The sequence below is a fragment of the Piliocolobus tephrosceles genome, chromosome 9 (assembly GCF_002776525.5).
Source record: "Piliocolobus tephrosceles isolate RC106 chromosome 9, ASM277652v3, whole genome shotgun sequence".
In the NCBI taxonomy this organism is placed as follows: domain Eukaryota; kingdom Metazoa; phylum Chordata; class Mammalia; order Primates; family Cercopithecidae; genus Piliocolobus; species Piliocolobus tephrosceles.
In genome coordinates this window covers 120,267,959-120,289,065 of record NC_045442.1, presented here as the reverse complement: position 1 = coordinate 120,289,065, position 21,107 = coordinate 120,267,959, and the positions used below count along the sequence as shown (strand labels likewise).

Below are 21,107 nucleotides of genomic sequence, written 5' to 3'. Positions count from 1 at the left end.
AAATATTCAGTGTCTTTTAGTGGGAACTCAACTTTCTGGGGCTGCTTTTTTTTTTTTTTTTTTAACCCAGCACAAAGCAGGCAATTCTGAGATCTCCTTTGCCTCTCTGAATTAAACCCTTTGTGCCTGGGTCCCATAAACAATGTGCTTTTTAAAGGCGAGCCCCCTCCCAGCTCCGGCCTTTTTCTCTGGCGTGGGCAGCCAATCAGCTGCGCAGAGCTGCATAGCTGGACCGCTTTCCATTCTGAGTAGCAACAACGTACTAATTTGATGCACACATGGATGCCTCGCGCACTCTGCAAATTCATCACCCGCATCTTGCATTAGTCATCTGACGGACTGCCAAGTGTTTCATTTTCTTTCCATGTGACTTTATTATTACCACCTCTCTCCTCTCTTCCAAAAACCTCCCAAAAAGGGCGGCGGGGTGGGGGGCGGGGCAGGGAGAGGGCGAGAAATCCAGCAGACATCTAGCTCTGCTTTCTTTCCCAGCCACAGACAGGGAAGGGCTGATAATGCACTGATGCGTTGATGGCAGCCTTGCAGAGCTAGACCTACACTTAACTTGCAGCTGCCTCCCGAGCCTCCAAGATGTCCACGCCCTGGGTGACAGGCGGCGGGGCGCTGCCCTGTGCTCCCCCGGCTCCGCTCGACAGCAGCACGCAGTGAGAGCCTCGCCGCCGCCGAGGAGCAACTCATGGTGCCTCTGCTTTGTTTTAGTTCATCAAATTTCTACGACTCATTAGGCACTTTGCCACTGCTCTTCTTCCTCCTCCTTCCGCCTCCCCGCCCCCCCGCCCCCCAACCCCCACTATTTTTTTCTTCCTGTCCCTCATCGTGCCGCCCTAACTCTAGCTCCCGGTTCCGTTTTTGACAGTAACGGCACAGCCAACAAGATGAACGGAGCTTTGGATCACTCAGACCAACCAGACCCAGATGCCATTAAGATGTTTGTCGGACAGATCCCCCGGTCGTGGTCGGAAAAGGAGCTGAAAGAACTTTTTGAGCCTTACGGAGCCGTCTACCAGATCAACGTCCTCCGGGACCGGAGTCAGAACCCTCCGCAGAGTAAAGGTACAGAGCGCGGGGCGGGGGTCGCCAGGCGTCCAGGTGGGCGTCGCGGGGCGCTGGGGCAGCCCGAGCTCCCAGCCTGCTGGAGGGAGGGCGGGCAGGCAGGAGGGCTGGAAGCAGCCGGTGCTGGCGGCCCCTGTGCTCCAGGGGCTGCTCCCGGCTCCTCCCCACACCCCCGCCCGCCCGCCCGCCCGCTGGGACAGGTTGGAGGCGGGAGGGAGGGACCGAGGCAGGGCGGGAGTGCAGAGGCTCGGTCCAGGCGCGTGATCGCTCCCGGGAGGTCACTTTCTAGGCAGCGCAGCCTCTGCTTGGGCGGGGTGGCTGCTTCTCCGAGGAATCGCGTTTCTCAGCCTTGTATTTCAGGACCTAACTCTTCCCACCCTTACGTTCCCAGGATTGCCCATGTAATTACAATTGCATTTCGCTTTTCCATAGCCTGTGGGGACCTCGAAGTACCTTATAAACAGTTAATGATGCCACTGGTGCGAGGGAGAAAAGGCTCCCTTGAAGGAGGGACACCCATTCCTGGGGGTCAGGTGGGGACCATGAGGTAAATCTGCCTTTTGGAGCTGGGAGCAGCACCCTAGTGGCCTGACATAGTTAGGACACCTTCACAAATGCTTAGGGTTACACCCCTATCAGTGTTGAGATGAAGGTATAGGATCTGGTAGTTGTGAACTGCCTCCATTTTAAGATGACGGTGATGGGGGTCAGTGGGTGCCCTTAATGAAATAAAGACCCAGAAACCATTGTGAGGAGTGGTGCTCCTGTGCCCTGGAGTCTTACTTTGTAAGCTCTCCGCAGACCGAATTTAATGTATCTGCTCTGCTGCTGCCACTTGGTCTCTGTTGCTGTTTTAACCTTCTTGCTTTAGTAAATTTTTTTCTTTCTCTGTTCTTGATCTCTCAGTCTCTGGTGAGGAGTCCTCTGTTGTTCTGTGGGCCTCACGGTTTCTTTTGCTCTGTGCCTTAGTGTTTCTGTCTGGCATGTTATTTTATTTCTATGTTGCTTCTCCTAAGACCTCTGAAAGCATCACTTGGCTTGTATATACACTTTGGTTGGGTACATGAACATTGGCACATGCTTTTTTCTCTAAGCCTTTTCCTTACTGGCAAGGTGAAAGGATAGAACTAGGAAATCTTTAAGACTGACATTCTGTGACTCCGAGAAATTTTGGGCTGTTCCTCTTGTTCCCTGTTGTTGCCAGGGTCTGGCAGGGCTTTGGAAGCCTCTTAAGGAACTGAGGAGCCCCTGGCTAGTACTCCTTTTAGGAAGGTGGACATGTGTGTCTTCAGAGTGTGTTTGTAACACTCTAGTTTTCCAAACATAGTAGCAAAGTTGTTACAAAAAGCACATAGAATATTGTCACCACAGACTTGATTGTCCCATTATATGAAACATAGAAAAATCAGATAACTGAACGTCTGCAGATTTTTAAACTTCACAAATGAGAGCAATATTAAATACCTTTATTGGACATATTCTGATACTGGTTATCTACATGTTTGCCAAATGGAGATGACTAGAGTTGGTTTTAATACTTCCATGGTATGCTATTGAGGAAAGACAATAGACTAGACCTAAAAAAATTAATAAATTTAAAAATCACCAAATAAGGGCTCTCTCAGCAGCCAGAATGTCACCCAGGGAAAATTAGACCAGAGGTAGTAAAGTGTGCTTTAGAGAAATAACCACAATTTATCCTTGACCAGGAAAATGTGACTCCAAATGTTGGTTTATCAGCATGTTTTAAAATTACCTTTGACAGAGTGTCAGAGCTCACTTACTGTTACGGTGCCTGCTTCCGGGACTTTCAGCCGTGGAATACATGTATCTTACCTTAGCCAAAAAGGCCTTTTTCCCAGTCAAGTATGTACCTGTGTGTGGCCTAGTTATTCTCTCGTCTCTCTCTTGCCCAGATGTTCCTATGAGCAGCAGTTTCTACCAGCCTATATTTGAGACTATACATTTTGTTGACTTCTATTCACTGTATCTGATTACTAATTTGGTGAAAATAGTTTACAGAAGCCCACGGTCTGCAGAAGGAGAAGGGAGGCCCGATGAGGGAAGTTTTTTTGAGTACATGCCGTATATCTCAGACCCTTTGTCAGGAGCTTTACGTGTGTTCTCATTTTGTCATTACCAAAATCCAGAAGGTAGGTGGTGGTAGTCACATTTTACAGATGAGGAAACTGAGGCTCATAAGAAATTAAGAAACACAGCCCTGTTTGCCCAGCTGTGAAGTGACAGAGTGGAGATTTGGACACGGTCCTTCTGTCTTCATGAACTACACCATTTTGTGTCTCCATGAGGTGACACTGCAGAGCAGCCCTGGTGTGCTGTGTTGCAGGGCTGGGTCAGGGGCAGTCTCCTTTACTTAAGTGCTCCCCAAGTGAAAGGAAGAAATTTCATTCTTTAAGAATGAGTTGATTTCATGTGTGTCTTTGTGTTTAGTTTTTATACTCAGGGGTTTAGATTGTACATCAGTCCCACCTCATGATATCATGGGGTAGGAGTTAGAGGTGAAATCATTTAAATCTTACCTTTGGAAATACAGGTCAATTCCCATTACTGTGAACTCCAAGTCTCACATCAAATATTGCTTAAAATATGTGGGCTGTCAGCCAAAGCTTGAAAGAGCTTTTGTTATACAGACATCTCTGTTGTCAAGGTATTTGCTGTGATGGGATTTGAGCTGTATAATGACATTGCTCTCGAAGGATTACAGCCCTTAGCCGCTTACCTAGAGAGAGCGACAGCCCCCACTTTCTTCATATTGATATGTATGCATGCCATTATTATTTTGCCTGTTTACATGTAAAGTAAGACCTCACATTTACTTTGATTCAGACTTTGTCAGCAGAGTACAATTATCATGTTTTCACAGAGCTGATGTCAGAGTCTCAAAAACTAGAATTACTGGAGGTGGTTTGGGTTATGTGAGTAAGGCTTTTGGAGGGGCCTTGATTCATGGCCTTTCCCATGTTGATGGTCCCAGGCAAAGAGACAGTCAGGCTGTTCATCTAATCCTGGTGAATTAGATTTTCCCCCTCACTTTCCATTTCATCTTCTGTTTGGTCGTGAGGCACAAAAACTTAGTCATACTTGTGAAATCATCCTTTCAGGGTTCAAGCCTGAGATCCCTATATTCTCACTGTAGGGGCATGTATTGACCAAGCAGGCTAAGTAACTCTGGGGACTCTGGCTCAGTCAACTCTCTCCCCCTTGAGGACTTTGGAAGAGTGCGTTTTATTCAGGGTTCATCTGTTTCATCTATAGATGGTGAGCAATACCACAGAGAGTTAAGAACATGGCTTCTGAAATTGGAGAACCCTAAATTTAATTCCTGGCTCTGCTGCCTCCTTGCCACGGGCCTTGGGCATGTTACTTAATCACATCTTAAAGTAGAGGCAGTCCTTGTAATGTTGCTGTGTGATCAGGTGATGTACTCTCCACAGAGCTAGGATACAATAGGAGCTGGTTAGGGTGGTCATGATGATCATAGTTGTTATTATCTTCATCAGTGTCTCTAAGAAAAAAACTCATAACAGGGACAAGAAGGCATGTCCACAGGTAACTCTCATACAAAAAAACATGAGCTAAGAGTAAATGAGTAAGAAAGAGATGGGCTTACTGGAGCCATGGAAATTGAGCGAAGAAATGAATAATTCGCAGCTTATGGGAGAAGAAAAAGATGGCATCTTTACCAAATCTTGAAAACAGTAGTAGGATTTCAGTAAGTAGTCATGATGAACATTACAAATGGATGGACTGGCCTGCTTCAGGCATGCAGGTGCGGAAGTGCAGGGCAAGTTCTGGGAACTGTGAATTCTCCCACAGTTCAGAGGAAATGGGAAATACATGACATGAAATAGAGGAAGGGAAGGTCACGAAGCCTAGAGCTATAGGCTAGAGCAGTTCTTAGCAGGCCTTCATTCTCAGGCTGAAGGATTTAAAATTCCCTTGTTAGACTCTCAAGACTCTAGGAATATTTTCACAACAAGAGGCTCAGAGGCTGGTGCAGTGTGTTGACTTGGGTTGAGGTCAGGATGTCTTCTGTCATGGGAATGGAAGGAGAGGCTGAGGGACAGATGTGACAGTGGAAGGAAGAGGACTTGATAACTAAATTGGGTCAGTGATGACCAGGAGGCTTTGGCTTAACTGGGAGAATTGGGAGCACAGTCGTCAGTGGTGGGAATGGAGGAGAGGAGCATTACGTTCAGTTTTGATGGAGTTGAGCCTGCAGTATCACAGAAGAGTCAAGGATGCAGCCCTAGAAAAACCATAGGATTTGGTGACTGGGAGGACCCGAGAGCATTTCAGAAGAAGGGTAGAGGTTGTGGGGAAAGGAAATACATGGATATATGTGTGGGTTGTGAGTGTAGATGTGCCTTTCTAGTAGTCTGGCATGAAGGGAGAGGAAGCTTAGACATGCAGTTTGTTTGTTCAGCAAATGATAAGTTGTACAGCAAAGGAGATTGTGAAAATGTGAGGTAGCCATGACTCTGCCTCAGGCCTGTGAAAGGGTGGAAAGATACTTCACTTGAGACAGAGGGGCATTCAGGAGGAAGTAACAACACAAAGTTTCAGAAATAGGAGATACTTCATACAGGCACCGGCCCTCAGTCTTCTCAGTAAATCGGAAATTTCTGAAGTCTCAGTGAATTAAAGACTTAAAAGGAATGGAAAAGGTTGAAAATGACTGCTTTGGGAAATTGGGTGGAGAGTGGTAGCACTGTTGAAGAGCAGGGAGCAGCCCGGTCGCACTTAGATCATGTCCATCTGGAGTGGGCCCTGATGGTTGTGGTTCTGGGACTGTTTATCCCTGAGTGAGGAAAGAAACAGAGTCATAGAGAACCGGGAGTTGGAGGCGATCAATGCAGACATCGTAGAAGGCCAGGAAGGGTAGCAGATGTGCTAGAATGTTCTCTCAAAGGTCTGAAGTAGGGAAGCTGGTAATGCTGAAAGACAGCTTCTGGTCCAGGAGGAGGAGGAGGAGGAGTTGAAGGGTTGGCAGTTGAGGTTCAATGGGAGAAGTTGGCAGATAAGGAAATTGTGTTCCAGCGAGACCATACTTGAAACCTAGAATCAGTAGATAAATTATGTGCTTTGGATCATCACTCTCTTAATGTGTTAGTTAATCAAAGTTACAATCCAAGATCATAGCACCCTGAGAAAGCGTGTTCTATAATGAACACTGTTTATATTTTTCTAAACTTAAATGGTTAGATACTGTCATTCTGATTTTATGGAAATGAAAACTTAGTGACAGATTTAAATCACTTGGCATTTGAGATTAGAAGGTAGGAACAGCACCTTAGACCTAACCAAATGTCTTGTTGATCACATTTTACTGGGCTCTCTTCTGGCAACTTCTCAGCTCAAAAAGAAATAGAAAAGGGAAGTGGCTTTTGTTGACTATCACTACGCACCAAAGGAAAAAACTTCCTTTTTTCTTGCAGTGTGTTGGGAGGTCATGGCATAACTGCTGTGCACCTGCAGCCCAACAGTGCTGCAAGCCAGAGCTTTCTGGATAGAACAGAAATTGCATTCATGAATCCTTTGGGAAGGGTTATTACCTTAAGTTTCACAAGAGCAGCCTTTGTGAGGATTATGATGCTCTTGTTGTTTCAGCCTCGTCTTGGTCAGGCTGCAGTGAGGGTTACACTGGGGCTGGCCCAACTGATCTTAGAATAGGGTGATTCGTTGTTTCTCTCCATCTTAAAAGCTTTACTTCAGTTTTCAGGAAGTCATTAGTAAAGTCTTAATTTGTCTCAATCTCTGTCTAGTTCAGTACAATGGAAAAGTTTCTTGAGAATCAGACTAGACTGCTGGGGAATGAACAGGAAGAAGGAAACAGGAACAGGAGAAGCATAAAGACACCAAAGACTAACTTTACTTATTTCAGAATTGGGCCGAGGGTAGCCCTAAATCTAGAAGTTTCTTCTGTGCGATGGTAGAGTGAGGGTAGGCCCTGGAGAAAAGGACTTAGTACTGATACTTATCATGGCCAACTTGTGCAGAGAATGAGCCTTGCTTTCTTTATCCATGAAGTAGAAATAATATCCACTTCCCAAGTTGCTTTACATGTTCACTAAGATAACAAATGTGTGAGTGCTGCTGGCATGGTCTAAAGAGGGTTGATTATCTTATAAACCATTTGTTTCTTCTTTAAAATGTTAAAGGTTTGTAGGGAACTCCCTTGGCCGCTTTATGGAGGACTGGAGTGGGGAGGGTCATTTTCATGTTTCACACCTTTCCTTTCTTCCTAAAAACATGTTGGAAACTTCACTTAAGTAATAGAAGGACCTGGGAGCCCGTTTATTTAAGCAATGTTATCTTGAAATCAGGAATTAAGAAAGAATTCAAACTGCAGGAAGATGAACCTACACTGCATTTTAATGCATACAAGTAGGGAATAGGATTTCTGTCCTACATTTCTCGAAAACCAGGGTCACTGCCCTAGATTTTCTGGGACAGCCCCAGTTTTGGTGCTGCCTCAGTGGCCCACAGGAAGGGCATCTCATCCTGAATTAATGTTATGTTAACAGAAGGCTTTGTATCACTTACTGTGACATCTTTTCATTGTTGGCTGACCGACCTATGGGACAAACATAAAATGCAGTCAGAGTTTTTATATTTATGCCAGCGGAGGATCCTTATCGCATCCTTGTGAAAGGTGGCTTCACTGCCTACATCATACATCTATACTAAAAGATATAACAGTTCATTTTATGAAATGCAATTTTAAAATATTTTGACTGATACTGACTCTAGCCATTGTGCTGATTGAGATAAAGCCAGGGACAAAGGTTAAATAAGCCGCCTTTAAGTTACAGGAAGGATTCCCTTTAAATGCCCCATACTCTGGTGATGCCGAGACTGTGCCCATCAGTCACAGTGCTGAATTTCTGTGACTTCTATCAAAGGGCAGCGTCTACCCTGGCAGATAATACCTCTCATGGGTACATTTTGATCCTTACATCTCTGGAGAGAAGAGGAGGAAGAAGGGGAAGGAGGGAGACAAAAAAGACCGACCGAGCGAGCTAATATCAAAGAAGAAAAGAAATTGCTCATAGCTGCTTTTAACCATTTTGTTTTCTTCTCTTCTGTCTGGGACATTAAGACTTCATCTAGTCCCCAGTCATCTTTTCCCCGGTAGCTTTGCTTTTCTGGAATTAAAGTAGCAGAAGAATAAAGAGAACAGGCACTGGATGAAAGGAAAACAGACTTCTTTGGTAGAAATGTAACATGAAAAGAAAACCCAGGGTTTCGCAGCTTCTGTTTGAATCCCTCCAGCACGTATTGCAGGTTGATTGAAAAAGTAAAGTCTAGGTGATCTCACAATTTGCATTTGCCACTGAGTGCATGTCTAGGTTGCCTGTCTAGAAGCCTCACTTGCCTTTTTATTTGCACCCAGCAAGAAAAAGATAGCTCCCCACTAGAGATGCCTTACCATCACTCACCCAGTTGTACCACTCTGGCTACCATACCATGGGACATGAGGCAGCCAGTCCTTTGGAGAGGACAAGTCCAGTTTCCTGGCCAGAAGGAGAGGTGCTCTCAACAGAGTGATGCTGTTAGTTGCTCTGAAGCACACACACATTGCCTCAGAGCTGCCTTAGCATGACCTACCTGCACTTTCTCGCTTTCGCTCCAGAGAACCCAGATAATCAGGCATTTGGGTTGAAGGGTTTACTTGCTGCCTCCTTCATGGTCTACTTCTAATGAAAGTTTAAAATTAACCATAGTTAAGTTATATTTTAGAAGTGTTCAGAATTCTAGCATTAATTAAAAAATCATGACATACCTTTTGAAGAAGTTTATTATCTTGAATAATTCCAACCATGGTGAAATGTAAAACACCACTAGTATAATTAGTACCGCTTTTTGTATCTTATGTTAGTAGATTCTTAAAAGACTGAATTTTCGTCCTTGGACGTACAGCCCCAGATTCTAAACTCATCATAATTTCACTGATTCTGAGGCCATCCATTCTCCTGCTTCATTATCTAATATTGGGTGGGCCAAACCTTTTGCAAGAACAGCTCACAGGCATGCGAGGGTGTGCAGCCATGAATAAGTACAGAATAATCATTATGATCTTCGAAACCATCAGAACCTAAGAAGAAATGGAAAGATAATTGACCAAAAGGGAAAAAGTGGAAACTAGGCTAAAATAAGATGATTTAGCGACAGATTGACATGGGTTTATATATTCTGAAAATAGAAATGATGACGGTAATGTGTTGGGTTCTGAGACAGGAGAATTGAAGATGTTCCGACCCATACTGAGAGATTCCATGGGGAATCAATCAACCATAAGGTTATCTGAGTGATGTATATTAGGTATAACACTAAGGAAATTTGTAGTGAACTAGACCTCTTACCTATATTAAAGAATCAAGGTCTTCAAATATGTCTTCAAATATTTCTACATTTGCCTTGATGAGTTGTTGTTACAGGGAAAGGAATGCAAGAAGAAAAAGGCGTGTGTGAGCTGGTGGATTAGGCTGTACAGGAGTTTCTCAAAGCCTGAGTCACATAGACAAACACAGATGGCAAGCAGAGAAGTGAGTTTTGCTGTAAATGGAAAAAGGGGCTAGTTAGCTACACAGGGGAGTGCTGCAATGGTAAAGCCAGTGGGTCAGATAGGATGGCCTTGGAAACACTGCAAGGCCGTGTTTTTTGGATCAGCATTTTTTTTTTCATTCTCTATGTAAGTGACAGACATGTTTCTAATCCGGTATCCACATTCCGATATTAATTCACACTGGAGAAACCCATAAGATACACTGTGGACAGTGATCAGTTTGAAGAATAAAGGAATATAATTTCTCTATTTCTACTGGAGGATCATAAATAGAAATTAGGGAGAAGAATCAAAGGGCCGAGAGAATATTCACTCACCACACGATTTAACTGAGCCAGCGTTTGATCATTATCAAATATGTTGGGCTATGTTGGCTTTATTGCTTGTGTAGGACAAATTCTGCAGCTTTACCCACATGTGAGTCAAGACCTGTCTCTTCATAGTAGTCTTCCAGCATCGTCTGCATTTACTAAGTTCGTGAATTGCTGCTATTTTGTTGCCTTTTTAGCTTTAGGTGAAAAAATGCTTCCCATACTACAATAGTTTAATGGGAACTGCATCCTAGTCAAGTAAAGAAATACGCAAACATCAGGGATGGGGAGGAGTACAGGAAACAAGGCCTTCAACAAGCTAATGGTCAGAACTGCGCCCCTCAAATGCCAAACGTTCCCAATGATGCATCAGACACCAAGTGTTATGGAACAGGTGATCTGCCACTTTTCACAAAAAGCTTTTTAGCTCCTAACTAGGCCACTGTGCCTGATACTCAGAAACGTTGTTGAAGGATATCAAGGAGAGATGGAGGGAGTTCCAAAGGAGAGCCGCATGAATCGCAAAGGTCCGGGAAGGTGAGCCCGCATGGAAAGGTCTAGGAGGTTAACTTAAAAGACCTGAGAGCATTGAGTCATGAGAATGAAAAGGGGGAAAGGCTGTAGCAAGACATTAAAAGGAGGGATTGTGTTCTCAAAAAAAAGAGAGAATATGATTGAAGTTTTGAAGATGCTAAAGTGCAGAGTGAAGCTATATATAGATAAGCTCTTTCAATTAATGCTAAACCCTGGGATACTGCTGCTGATGTTCAAAACGTTGGAACGGCAGGCAACATGTAGAGTTTGAGCCAAACTTTTACAGAGAAGAGGTGGTGAACTTAGAGCACGTTACGAAAGTTAAGGAGTTGGTGAGGCAGCTCCCTCAGCAGTCCCCAGGAGGGGGCCGCTGGCCAGCTCTCGCGTAGGCTTAATGCAGAGCCCTTTTGTAACAATGAGTTAAGGTGAGGGTAGCCTTCAAAGCCCTGGGTCCGTTTTAATGTTGAACTGAATATAGAACAGAAACTATGAAAAATGTGGTGCCGGCAGCTGACACAGTGTTTACCAAAGCACCAGTCATGGGGCAGTAGACGCTTCTGGGTGCCTACTGTGTGCGAGGCATCATTCTTAGTGCTGAGAACATAAAGATGAGCAGACCATGTTCTTTGCCCCAGAAGGAGAGAAAGAATTGTCTGTAGTAAAGAGAGGAGAGCCACAATTACCTTGAAATGTAAAACCAGCTTCAGATTAGCCATGTCTGTTGCACACATGCATGCGCGTGTGTTTTCTGTTTAGCAGAGAATGTGCTAGAGAGCATGACCATCCTGTGCTATTCATATAATAAAGATGAAGTGAGAGAACATTAGAGGAACCAAAGCCATGTGATGGTACGCGTCTGACGTTTTTCCTTTCAGCGACATGCCGGAATCTCCTCTTTCCCCTTTTTCCCCTTTTTCTTCATTTGATTCCCCTCCCTATAGGGAGTTTAGGACAAGAAGAGGCTAAAGTTACGCTGAGCCTTTCTGAAGATTCTCCATTAAATGCCAGGAAAGAAAGTGTGCAGGTCTCTTATTAGCATAATGAAGGCATCAGCATTGCATCAGGCTGGTCCTCGTACCCTTTTCCTTGTAATAGTGTTTGGTGTAGGGTCCTGAGGAAGAGCCGCCAGCCTCTACCTGATGGATCCACATCCCCTTGGCACCAGGGAGTGACCGATAGTGTTAACTGTCATAGGAGGCATGTATGTATGTGTGTAGAGCTCTCACATGTATTGTAAACTTTGCAATAGCCCAAAGTTAATTTGTTTCTTTGCCATTTGCTTATAAAATGTTGAATGTAAGTTGCCTAGGATGGTGCCTGGCATATAGTGGAAATTGAATAAAGGCTGCTAGGTGGTATAGACTGGATGGACTAGAAAACCGTACAGATGCAGACACTTTCAGATGTTCTCTTTGCCACAGAGAGACCCTTCTGTGTGCTTTGTTCAAAGTTGACAGTGTGATTAAACTACCATCAACAATACATTACTTTTGGGTAATTTTTTCAGTGTTTATCCCCATTCCTTTATCCCCTTTTCCATAGCCTCTTTTACTGCAAGCTATACTCAGTCTGAAAGATGGTGGGTTGGCGTTAGAGTGGTGTTCTGTGGCCAGTGGAGGACGAAGCTTGCTCACTTTAATGCAGGATCTCTAAGCATCCTGTGCTAACTATTGGCAGGAAGGTTATTTCAGTGAGACGCTGGTTCCTTCTCACCCCTGCACCCTACCTGGAATCACCCCTGGTTGCAGAAGCCTACATAGGGTAGCTCATTTGGACAAAGTATTGTTAAGATGGTTATTAGAAGACTCGCAACTTAGGAAAGGAAATAAGCATGTTAATACTAGCTTTCATAAATACTCCTCTCGAAAAAACACCGCTTTCTAAAAAATTCAGATTACTAAGGCATCCCCTACACAGAATGTTTAGTAGGGAGGTACTAAAACTAATAGCAATTCTGAGTACGTTTCTTCTCATTTAGTTAATGCAACATAATGAAAGAAATAAAAGTCCTTATTTTTTTACTTTCTGTGCTGCTTCTTAAATATTTTCTTTCAAGTCAGGTTAGCTTACCTTGGGTATTTGTATTTTGTTGACTTATGTTTGCATGTGTGAATTTTTTTAAAAAAAAAAAAGAATATTAGGTTATTAAAAGGAGGGTATGAACCAAAATGGTGGCATGAATTAAGAAAAATCAGTGAAGAACCATTGTTTAATTTGTACACTTCCCTGCAGTGCTGGAAATGAACTTTTCCTTCGCATTCCCATGAGGCAGGGAGCAAACAGACCAGCGTGCTTTCACTTTCCAGACAGAATGAAATACTTCAACAGCAAAGAAGGAAATAGGGGCCTTAGTTTTTTAATCCTCTGTAAGATAGTCAAGGCTTGTCCAGTAGAAAGTTAGGTTTTGTAACTAAGGGACCATTTTGCCCTTTCTGTTTAGGATTCAACAATCGCTTGTTGAGTTGGGGTGAAGATGCTGTGAACTTAGAAACGGCTGAGGAGGGCCTTTCTCTGCCTGCCCTACCCAGAGCATTCTCCCTAACCACGTGCTGGAGGCTGTGGAGAGGGTTGTAGGCAGTTGCAGTGCCTGTCACTCTCTGGGTGAAGCCAGTACGTCCTGGTGGTGGCCTTAGAAGACAGCCCTTGTGAGGCTCAGTAAGCCGCAGCCTAGATTGGAACAACGTGACTGCCTGGTAGGAGAAAGGAGACGACATCTGAAAGGAGGGTTTAAGGTGTTTGCAAAGGGGTCAGATTCCTACACACGAAACTCTGCGGTCACAGCTGTTGCCATGCTACCTGCCACGCGCCCTGGCCTGTGTCAGCATGATGGAGTCGGCAACCTGGTTAGACGCAAAGAGGAGATGCGCATTCTGTGCCCAGTCCTCGCTCCCCTTTGCCAACCGGGCTGCTGAGTATGATGCTCCCTTTGTGAAGTGGACATCTGTCTAATGGGAACTGGACGGTGACCACCAGTCCCTTTTACACAGGCCACCATACAGCTGCCAGGTGGTGCTGGCTCTTAGCTGTTCTGCAAGTCCAGCACGGGGTGTATTCAGCTCTAGAGGTGGCAAACCCGGGGCCCTTCCACCAGGCCCACTCCCTGCAAAGGAAGTGCTTCCGAGAGCCAAGACTTTGCTCTAACCTCTGTGAAGGAAGAGAAAGACTTAGGGAAAGGTAATGAATAAATTAAAGACACACTTTTGTAATTGTATATTTTAGGCTTTCCTCTCTACCTAATTGTGCTCTAATCTGTACTTAGGAGTACAGTTTTTTAAGTGGGACATGTCAGGCTTTTATGCCACAGCTTAAACTCCAAGGCAAATATATGTGTGACAGCTTAAGAGGCGAAAAGAAGAGTCTTCGTCAAATGGCAGAGTTTGATTGTTTAACCTAGACTAATCAGTCTTTGGAGGGCCTGCCACGTGTCTTCCAGACGGCTAGAATGCTCAGGAGATAAGAGTGGGCCTATCGCTCTGTGGCTTTCTCCCCCTGCATTAGCCGCAGAGCTGCGTGAGTCTATGAAAACCCATTGGTTGGGCTGCCCTAGCAACACAGAATGCTGTGCTGACACATACTCCATCACGTTTGCGATGAAAATGCTGTATTTTTAGAACACTTCAAAGTCAGGAAGCCGTTAAACCACACTGCATCCTCTCTTGCCCTCTGGCCACTTCCTCCACACCCCCATGAACATTGCCCCCATTTCACAGAAAAGGAGCCTGAGACAAAGATTAAGTGATATTTTAAGCAAAGCTGATAACTCCAGGGAAAATTGCTGATCGAGTCTCGAAATCCAGCACATCCTTTGGAGTAATTTTTAATGCTTTCGCATCTTTTACCTAAGCCATGTGTCTTCCATATGACCTTAAATCTAAGCCCTAATATTGTATATGGAGTTCAGAAGACAACTTAGTCTCCCATTTTCTTTCCTGGCATTCATTCAAATAAAAATAGGTACATAATACTGTTCTGTTAAAAAAAAAAAAATCAAAACTTCATGCACACCTTGAAAATCTTTTAGAATTTATGACACTTACTTTCTTAAGTATCTTTATGCAAATAAAGATCAAAAGTCCTTTGAGTTTATATCGCTTGCTGAAGGACTATATCTTTTGTATCTCTGAAATTTGTGTGCCTAGCTCTGTGCCTGGCATGGAATAGTCTTTGAAAATTAGCCGCACATTGAATGAATCAAGTAAATGCTACCTCTCTCTGATTCACCACTAACTCACCCATTTTTACAGAGTTACTGTTCTGTGGAGCAGAGACATCCTTTTATTCATTTTTAGGACATGTGTTGAGAGCCCTATGTGCCACACAGTGTGCAGCGTCCCAGGGATACAAAGATGACTATTAGGACATGATGGAGTGGAGTGGGGAACATGAGGGTATGTGTGTGCCTGTGTTGGGGAGACAGCCTGTGACCGTCTTCTTTTCTTTCCTCCCTGCCGAAAGCTCTGTGATCCTGTCAAGGTTAAGAACAACTGCATTGTACAAACAGGGGAAGGAGGGTCAGAGTTGTCCAGCTTGTATAGTGTGTTGCCAGGTGCCTGCTGAAAATCAGGTCTTAAAGTAGCAAAGCTTACGTGGTGTCAGGTAACAGTTGCACTCACCTCTAGTTCTCAAAATAGTCCTAAACCAAAAAATGTTCACTCGGCCTCCCAGCCCCCTAGTCTTCTCTATCGGCAGACCCACGTATATAAGGCTGAGGTGTTTCTAATGTGAGGTACTGTTAGCCTATTGGTACTCCTCAGTCACTTGGGGCCAAAGAGGAAAACATAATAAAGAGAGTGCAAGAGTTTCTAAATCGTAAAACTCCACACCCATCTGAGCCATGATGTCTGGTTCTGTGCGTTTCCTGGTTTCAGTGAATCTCCATGTCTTGATTAGCTTTTGTCTACCCTTTGGCTACCAGATCAAATGCCACCTTCCCAGAAGGCGGCAACGGGAGTGAAAGGCAGTGAACCTAAAAGGCGGTGTGGGGTGGTGGTTGACAACAGGGCCTTGGAGACTGGGTGCCTCTCCAGATCCCTCCTCCACCACCACTTCTGTGACCCAGACTAGGAATTGACTTCCCCACGCCTCTGCTTCCTCATCTGCAGGATGAACAGGGCTGTTGAGCAGAACCGTTGAGGTCGTGGAAGCAGAGCAGTGACAACGATGTCTGGACTTGGTAAAACCGAGACCATACTCAGGCTCCTCCTGATGAGGAAACCCGAGTCCAGAAGAGTGAAGGGGGCCCTTCCAGGCTGACACTATCTCCCAGTGACTGCTCTGGGTATAACCTGCCATCTGAACAAATTAGCCTTTCAGTGAAAGCAGGATCAGTTCTCACTAGTATTGACAATCATAGTAATAACTAGTATTTCTCTGGAGTACTCACCATGGGTAGGTCCTGTACATTATCTTGTTAAAATATATCCTCACAATAATCCTTTAAGATTAATACTACTTATGGTGCCCATTTTACAGAGAAGAAAACTGAAACTTAGCAAAGTAACACATCTAAGTATGTGGCAGACATGGGATGGATGGATGGATGGATGGATGGATGGATGGATGGATGGATGGATGCATTTATTTATTTATTTATTTGGAGACCAAGTCTTGCTCTGTTGCCCATGCCGGAGTGCAATGACACAATCTCGGCTCACTGAAAGTTCTGCTTCTGGGGTTCAGGCAATTCTCCTGCCTCAGCCTCCCTAGCAACTGGGACTACAGGCAGCCACCAGTACGCCCCACTAATTTTTGTGTTTTTAGTAGAGGCGGGTTTTCGTCATGTTGGCCTGGCTGGTCTTGAACTCCTGACCTCAAGTGATCAGCCCGCCTCAGCCTCCCAGAGTGCTGGGATTACAGGGGTGAGCCATTGTACCCGGCCCAGACATGGAATTTAAACCTAAATATTTTGTTGGGAGCATCCCCACTTGTAGCCGTGACATTGTCCTTGTTCTGGTTCCAGGGTTTCTGTAGTGTAGAGCTGGGCACATCTCTCTGCCTGCTGTGATTGTCACACTGACGTTACCTCTCTCATTTCAAAATGAATACTCTTCTCGACTGTCAGTTGTCATGGATGTCTCTGTATTCGTACCAGTTAGCACAGTGTGTGGTAACCAATGGGTGCTTAATGTTTGTTGAAGTGCATTGAATTATTCCTTCAACGCTCTTTGGATTTCTTGCTCCCATGCCTGAGTCTTGCCATTTCCTCTCCCTAGAGGTGTCATTTCTTCTTTCTGGTTCTGGTGGTTTCCATTCTGGTCTTTCAGCATCCAGTGCATGTGCCTTTGCATCCATAATGGCTCTTCCTCCTGGACACCCCAGCAGAGTCATGGCCCGCTCTGCTGAAATTCCGGTGACACTGTGTACCCCCGTCACTGCGCACAGTACTTTGTGCCATTCTGCATTTGCATACGCATTTGTCATCTCGAGCTCTAAGCTTCTTGCACTGGGGCTATTTTAGTTCATTGGTATACATTATAGGACCTCATCGAACTTATTACAGGGCCTTAAAACAGTGAAGAACATTTGCTGATGGAGAGAATGCAAAGCATTTGAGAGAAAGGGACATTATTTTCCCACCAGCCCGTATCCTGCCTTGTTCTTCTTTTCCTTTTCATAGAACACCCCGTTGACATAGAACACCCCGTTGCATTCCTGGTTTTGAATCAGCTGGTGGGCACTCCATGGAGCATGAAAAAATATTGTTTCAGCTGAAGCAATGGAAGTAAGAGAATCATTTTAGGGTGTCACTGTAGTGTGAAAAGCTTTGACATTTAAAATAAAATAAGGAAGGAGGAAACAGTTCACTCTGTCATTGGAGTCTCTTGCCAGCAAGGGCTCCGAGCCCTCTGAGCAGCGTGCTCACCTGAAACCCCGCCAGACTTACAGATGTTTCCTTTGGCTCCACTGTGAAGAACCAACACTGCAGTTCGCAGGAACAGTTCCATTCTGGCAGGAACTGATGTAACCTGGGAGCGGGGCAGCAAACAGAAATGACTTCATAGGTCCTATCCCTCTCTACTTTCCTAGATCCCATAGTGCACACTGCCCTTTTCCTTTGAGTTTTCATCCATCACTTTATTCACTTAGTGCCAAGACATACAACCTTTTATGAGGCTGCGAAAACTCCACTTAGCCAAGTGCGTGTTTGGAACTCTAAGACCATAATATACTTTGCCCCTAGTTGTGATCCTAGAGCTTCCCTGAAGGTCGTGTGTAGGTGAATGGAACTCTTCCAGACTTGGATTTTCTTCCTTTGAGGACTTGGATTATAACATGGAGGAAAATTTATTTTTAGGGATCAGAGAAGAATTCGAGTCGAGGATAACGAGGAAGAGGTATGAAGAGAAAATTAGAGTGGAGGTTCCAAAGGCTAGTGTTTCTCACCTCTCCCGTACCACCCCCCGTTTTAAGCTGCCCCTTTTAATTAGACATCCTGCCAGCATACAGCTTGTCCAAAACCAAACACATTATCTGCTCTTTGGTTGGCCCTATTGTGTTAACAGAATGGTGTTCCTTATTGTCGCCCAGTCTCAAAATCTCGGCATTATCCCTGACTGCTGCCTTTCCTTTCTTTCACATCCAAATCTTGTGAACTTGAGTTTTTTTAATACCGCTGTTTTGTCCATTTGCTATTGTCATCACCATTGGTGCCACTTCGAATATCAAAGGGTTTTTTTTTTTTTTCCTTGAAAACAGCAATGTTTATTTTTTGTTGAATTGAACTGAAATTTACCGCCACCACTCCCACTCCCTTCCTTTCTTTTTTTTTTTAAATGTAAAATATTTTATCAATTCACTATTAAAATTTGAAAAAAAGTTTTGCGATTTTATTCTTTCATCATCTTATTGTCATCTGTTATACATTATTTTTATTTTATTTTTTTTTATTATACTTTAAGTTCTAGGGTACATGTGCATAACATGCAGGTTTGTTACATATGTATACTTGTGCCATGTTGGTGTGCTGCACCTCAAAGGGTTTTTTTAACAGCTCTGTGGAGACATAATTGATATGCGGTAAACTTCATGTACTTAAAAGTATACAATTCGATACATCTTAACATATGTATACACCTGTGAAACCATCACCACAATCAAAATAACAAACACATCTATCGCCCCTGAAAGCTTCCTCACGCGCCTTGGCAATCCCTTCGGTCCTGGCTGCCCCATGCCTCAATTACTGACCTACTTTCTGTTGTATGTGGTTTCCATTTCCTAGAATGTTACATAACTGCAGCCATACAGCATGTGCTTTCTTGGATCTGGCTTCCTTTGCTTAACCTGATTCATCCATGTCATTCGTTGATTCCTTTTGATTGCTGAGGAGCATTCCATAGAATGGAGGTAGCTCAGCTCATCACCTCTCCTCTTGATAAGCATTTGGGTTATTGTCAGTTTCTGAATATTTTAAACAAAAAACTGCTGGGAACATTCATGTACAAGTATTTGTGAAGTCACGTGCTCTTGTTGCTCAGCTAGACACCTTAAGAGTGGAATGGCTGTATCATAGAGTAGGTTTATATTGAACTTCTTAAGAAGTTGCCTGTTTTCTAAAGGGATTGTACCATTTTACTTTCCTACCAGCAATATGTGAGAGTTTCATTCCCTCCACATTCCCACCAACACTTGGTGTAATCAGTATTCCTAATTTTACCCCCTCTAATCTGTGTGTAGTGGCATGTCATTATGGTCTTAATTTTACTTTGCCTGATGGCTAACGATGCTAAGCATCTTTTGATATGTTTGATTCGTGTATATCTATCTCAGTTCAGATCTTTTGCTCATTTTTTACTTGGGTTATTGCCTTATTGTTGAGTATTGAGACTTCTGGATATGCTCTTTATCAAAATACTTCCCTAGATACATGTTTTGCAAATATTTACTGCTAGTTTGCTTCTTGTTATCTCCTCATATTTTTTAAAAAGCAGTTTCTAATTTTGATGAAGACTTATTTATAAATTCCTTCTTTTACTGATTGTGCTTTTGGTTTTATATCAAAGAAAACCTAACCCAAGGTCATAAAGTTTTTTTCTATATTTTCTTCTGGAAGTGTTATAGTTTTAGGCTTTACATTTTAGTCTTTGATCTATTTTGAGTTAATTTTTATATTCAGCATGAGTTATTTATTGAAGTTCATCTTTTTGCTTGTGGATATTCAATTGTTCCAGCACCATTTGTCCTTTCTCCACTGATTGCTTTTGTACATGTGTCAAAAATCAGTTGTCTGTATATGTGTCAGTTTATTTAAAGACAGTCTGACCTGCTCCAGTGATCTTACTTGTCTGTCTTTGCATCAGTATTACATGGCATTAGTTACTGCAACTTTATCACAAGTCTTGAAGTCAGATACTGTTAGTCTTCCAACTTTGTTCCTCATTTTCAAAGTTGTTTTGGCTTTTCTGGAGTCTTTGTATCTCCCCATTAATTTTAGGATCAGTTGGACAGTTTTTACAATAAAAGCCTACTACAGTTTTTATAGGAAATGCATTGGATCTGTTCATCAATTTGGAGAAATTTGTCGTCTTAGCAATATTGAGGCTTCAAAACCTTGAAGTGTTGTATTTCTCCACTTACTTAGGTCTTCTTTGATTTCTCTCACAAATGTTTTGTGGTTTGCCATGAACAGCACTTTCCATATCCCTTATCAGATTTATCCCTAGGTATTTTATATTTTCCATGGTCTTCTAAATAATTTTATTGTATTTCCTATTTCCAATTGTTTGTTGCTAGCATATAGAAATACAATTGATTTTTGTGTATTGATTATGTATCCTACAACCTTGCTGAACTCATTCTAGTAGCTTTTGTAAACAGTCTGTTAGATTTTCTATGTGGATGGTCATGTCATTTGCACATAGAGACAGTTCCACTTCTTTTCCCATCTAGGTATTGTCTTTTCTTGCCTGCTTGCGCTGGCCAAAACTTCCAGTATGGAAGTGAATAGAAATAGTGACAGCAGACATTATTATCATGTTCTTGATGTTAGGGGAAGACTGTTTTTCACTCTGAAAAGTATGATGTAATGTATAGGTTTTTCACAGATGCCCTTTATCAAGGACATTGCCTTGTCTTCCTATTTTGCTGAGAATTGTCATCAGGAATGGATATTAGATTTTTTTTAATGTTTTTTTCTGAGTCTATTGAGATGATCATATGGGTTTTTTTGTCTGTTTGTAAATATGGTAAATCACTTTTTTTTTTTTTCCAGACAAGGTCTCGCTCTGTTGGCCATGCTAGTGTGAAGTGACGCAGTCCAAGCTCACTGCAGCCTCGAACTCCTGGGCTCAAGTGATCCTCTTATCTTAGCCTCCCAAATTATTGACTGATTTGGATATTGAGCCAACCTTGAATTGCTGGGATAAGTCCTACTTGGTCATGATGATTCCCTTCCCCCACCCCCGCCCCTCCCTGAGATGGAGTTTCACTCTTGTCGCCCAGGCTGGAGTTCAATGGCACAATCTCGGCTCCCCGCAACCTCCGCCTCCCGGGTTCAAGTGAGTCTCCTTCTCAGCCTCTGGAGTAGCTGGGATTACAGCCATGGGCCACCATACCTGGCTGATTTTGTATTTTTAGTGGAGATGGGGTTTCTCCATGTT

General features: G+C 43.5%; 1 protein-coding gene across 14 annotated transcripts in view; it reads left to right on the top strand.

The window, feature by feature from the left end:
• Positions 1-259: 259 nt before the first annotated feature.
• Positions 260-21,107, top strand: part of CELF2 (CUGBP Elav-like family member 2) — a 169,583-nt gene continuing 148,735 nt past the window's right edge. For 8 of the 14 annotated variants that reach the window (XM_023223298.2, XM_023223309.2, XM_023223305.2 and 5 more), the window contains exons 1-2: positions 260-700; positions 878-1,074. In XM_023223298.2, the coding sequence (XP_023079066.1) occupies positions 897-1,074 (178 nt within the window). In that variant the 5' untranslated portion in view covers positions 260-700; positions 878-896. Of the gene's footprint in view, positions 701-817; positions 1,075-21,107 lie in introns of those variants that run through there. The other 6 variants (XM_023223308.2, XM_023223307.2, XM_023223306.3 and 3 more) reach the window with 3 other exon arrangements.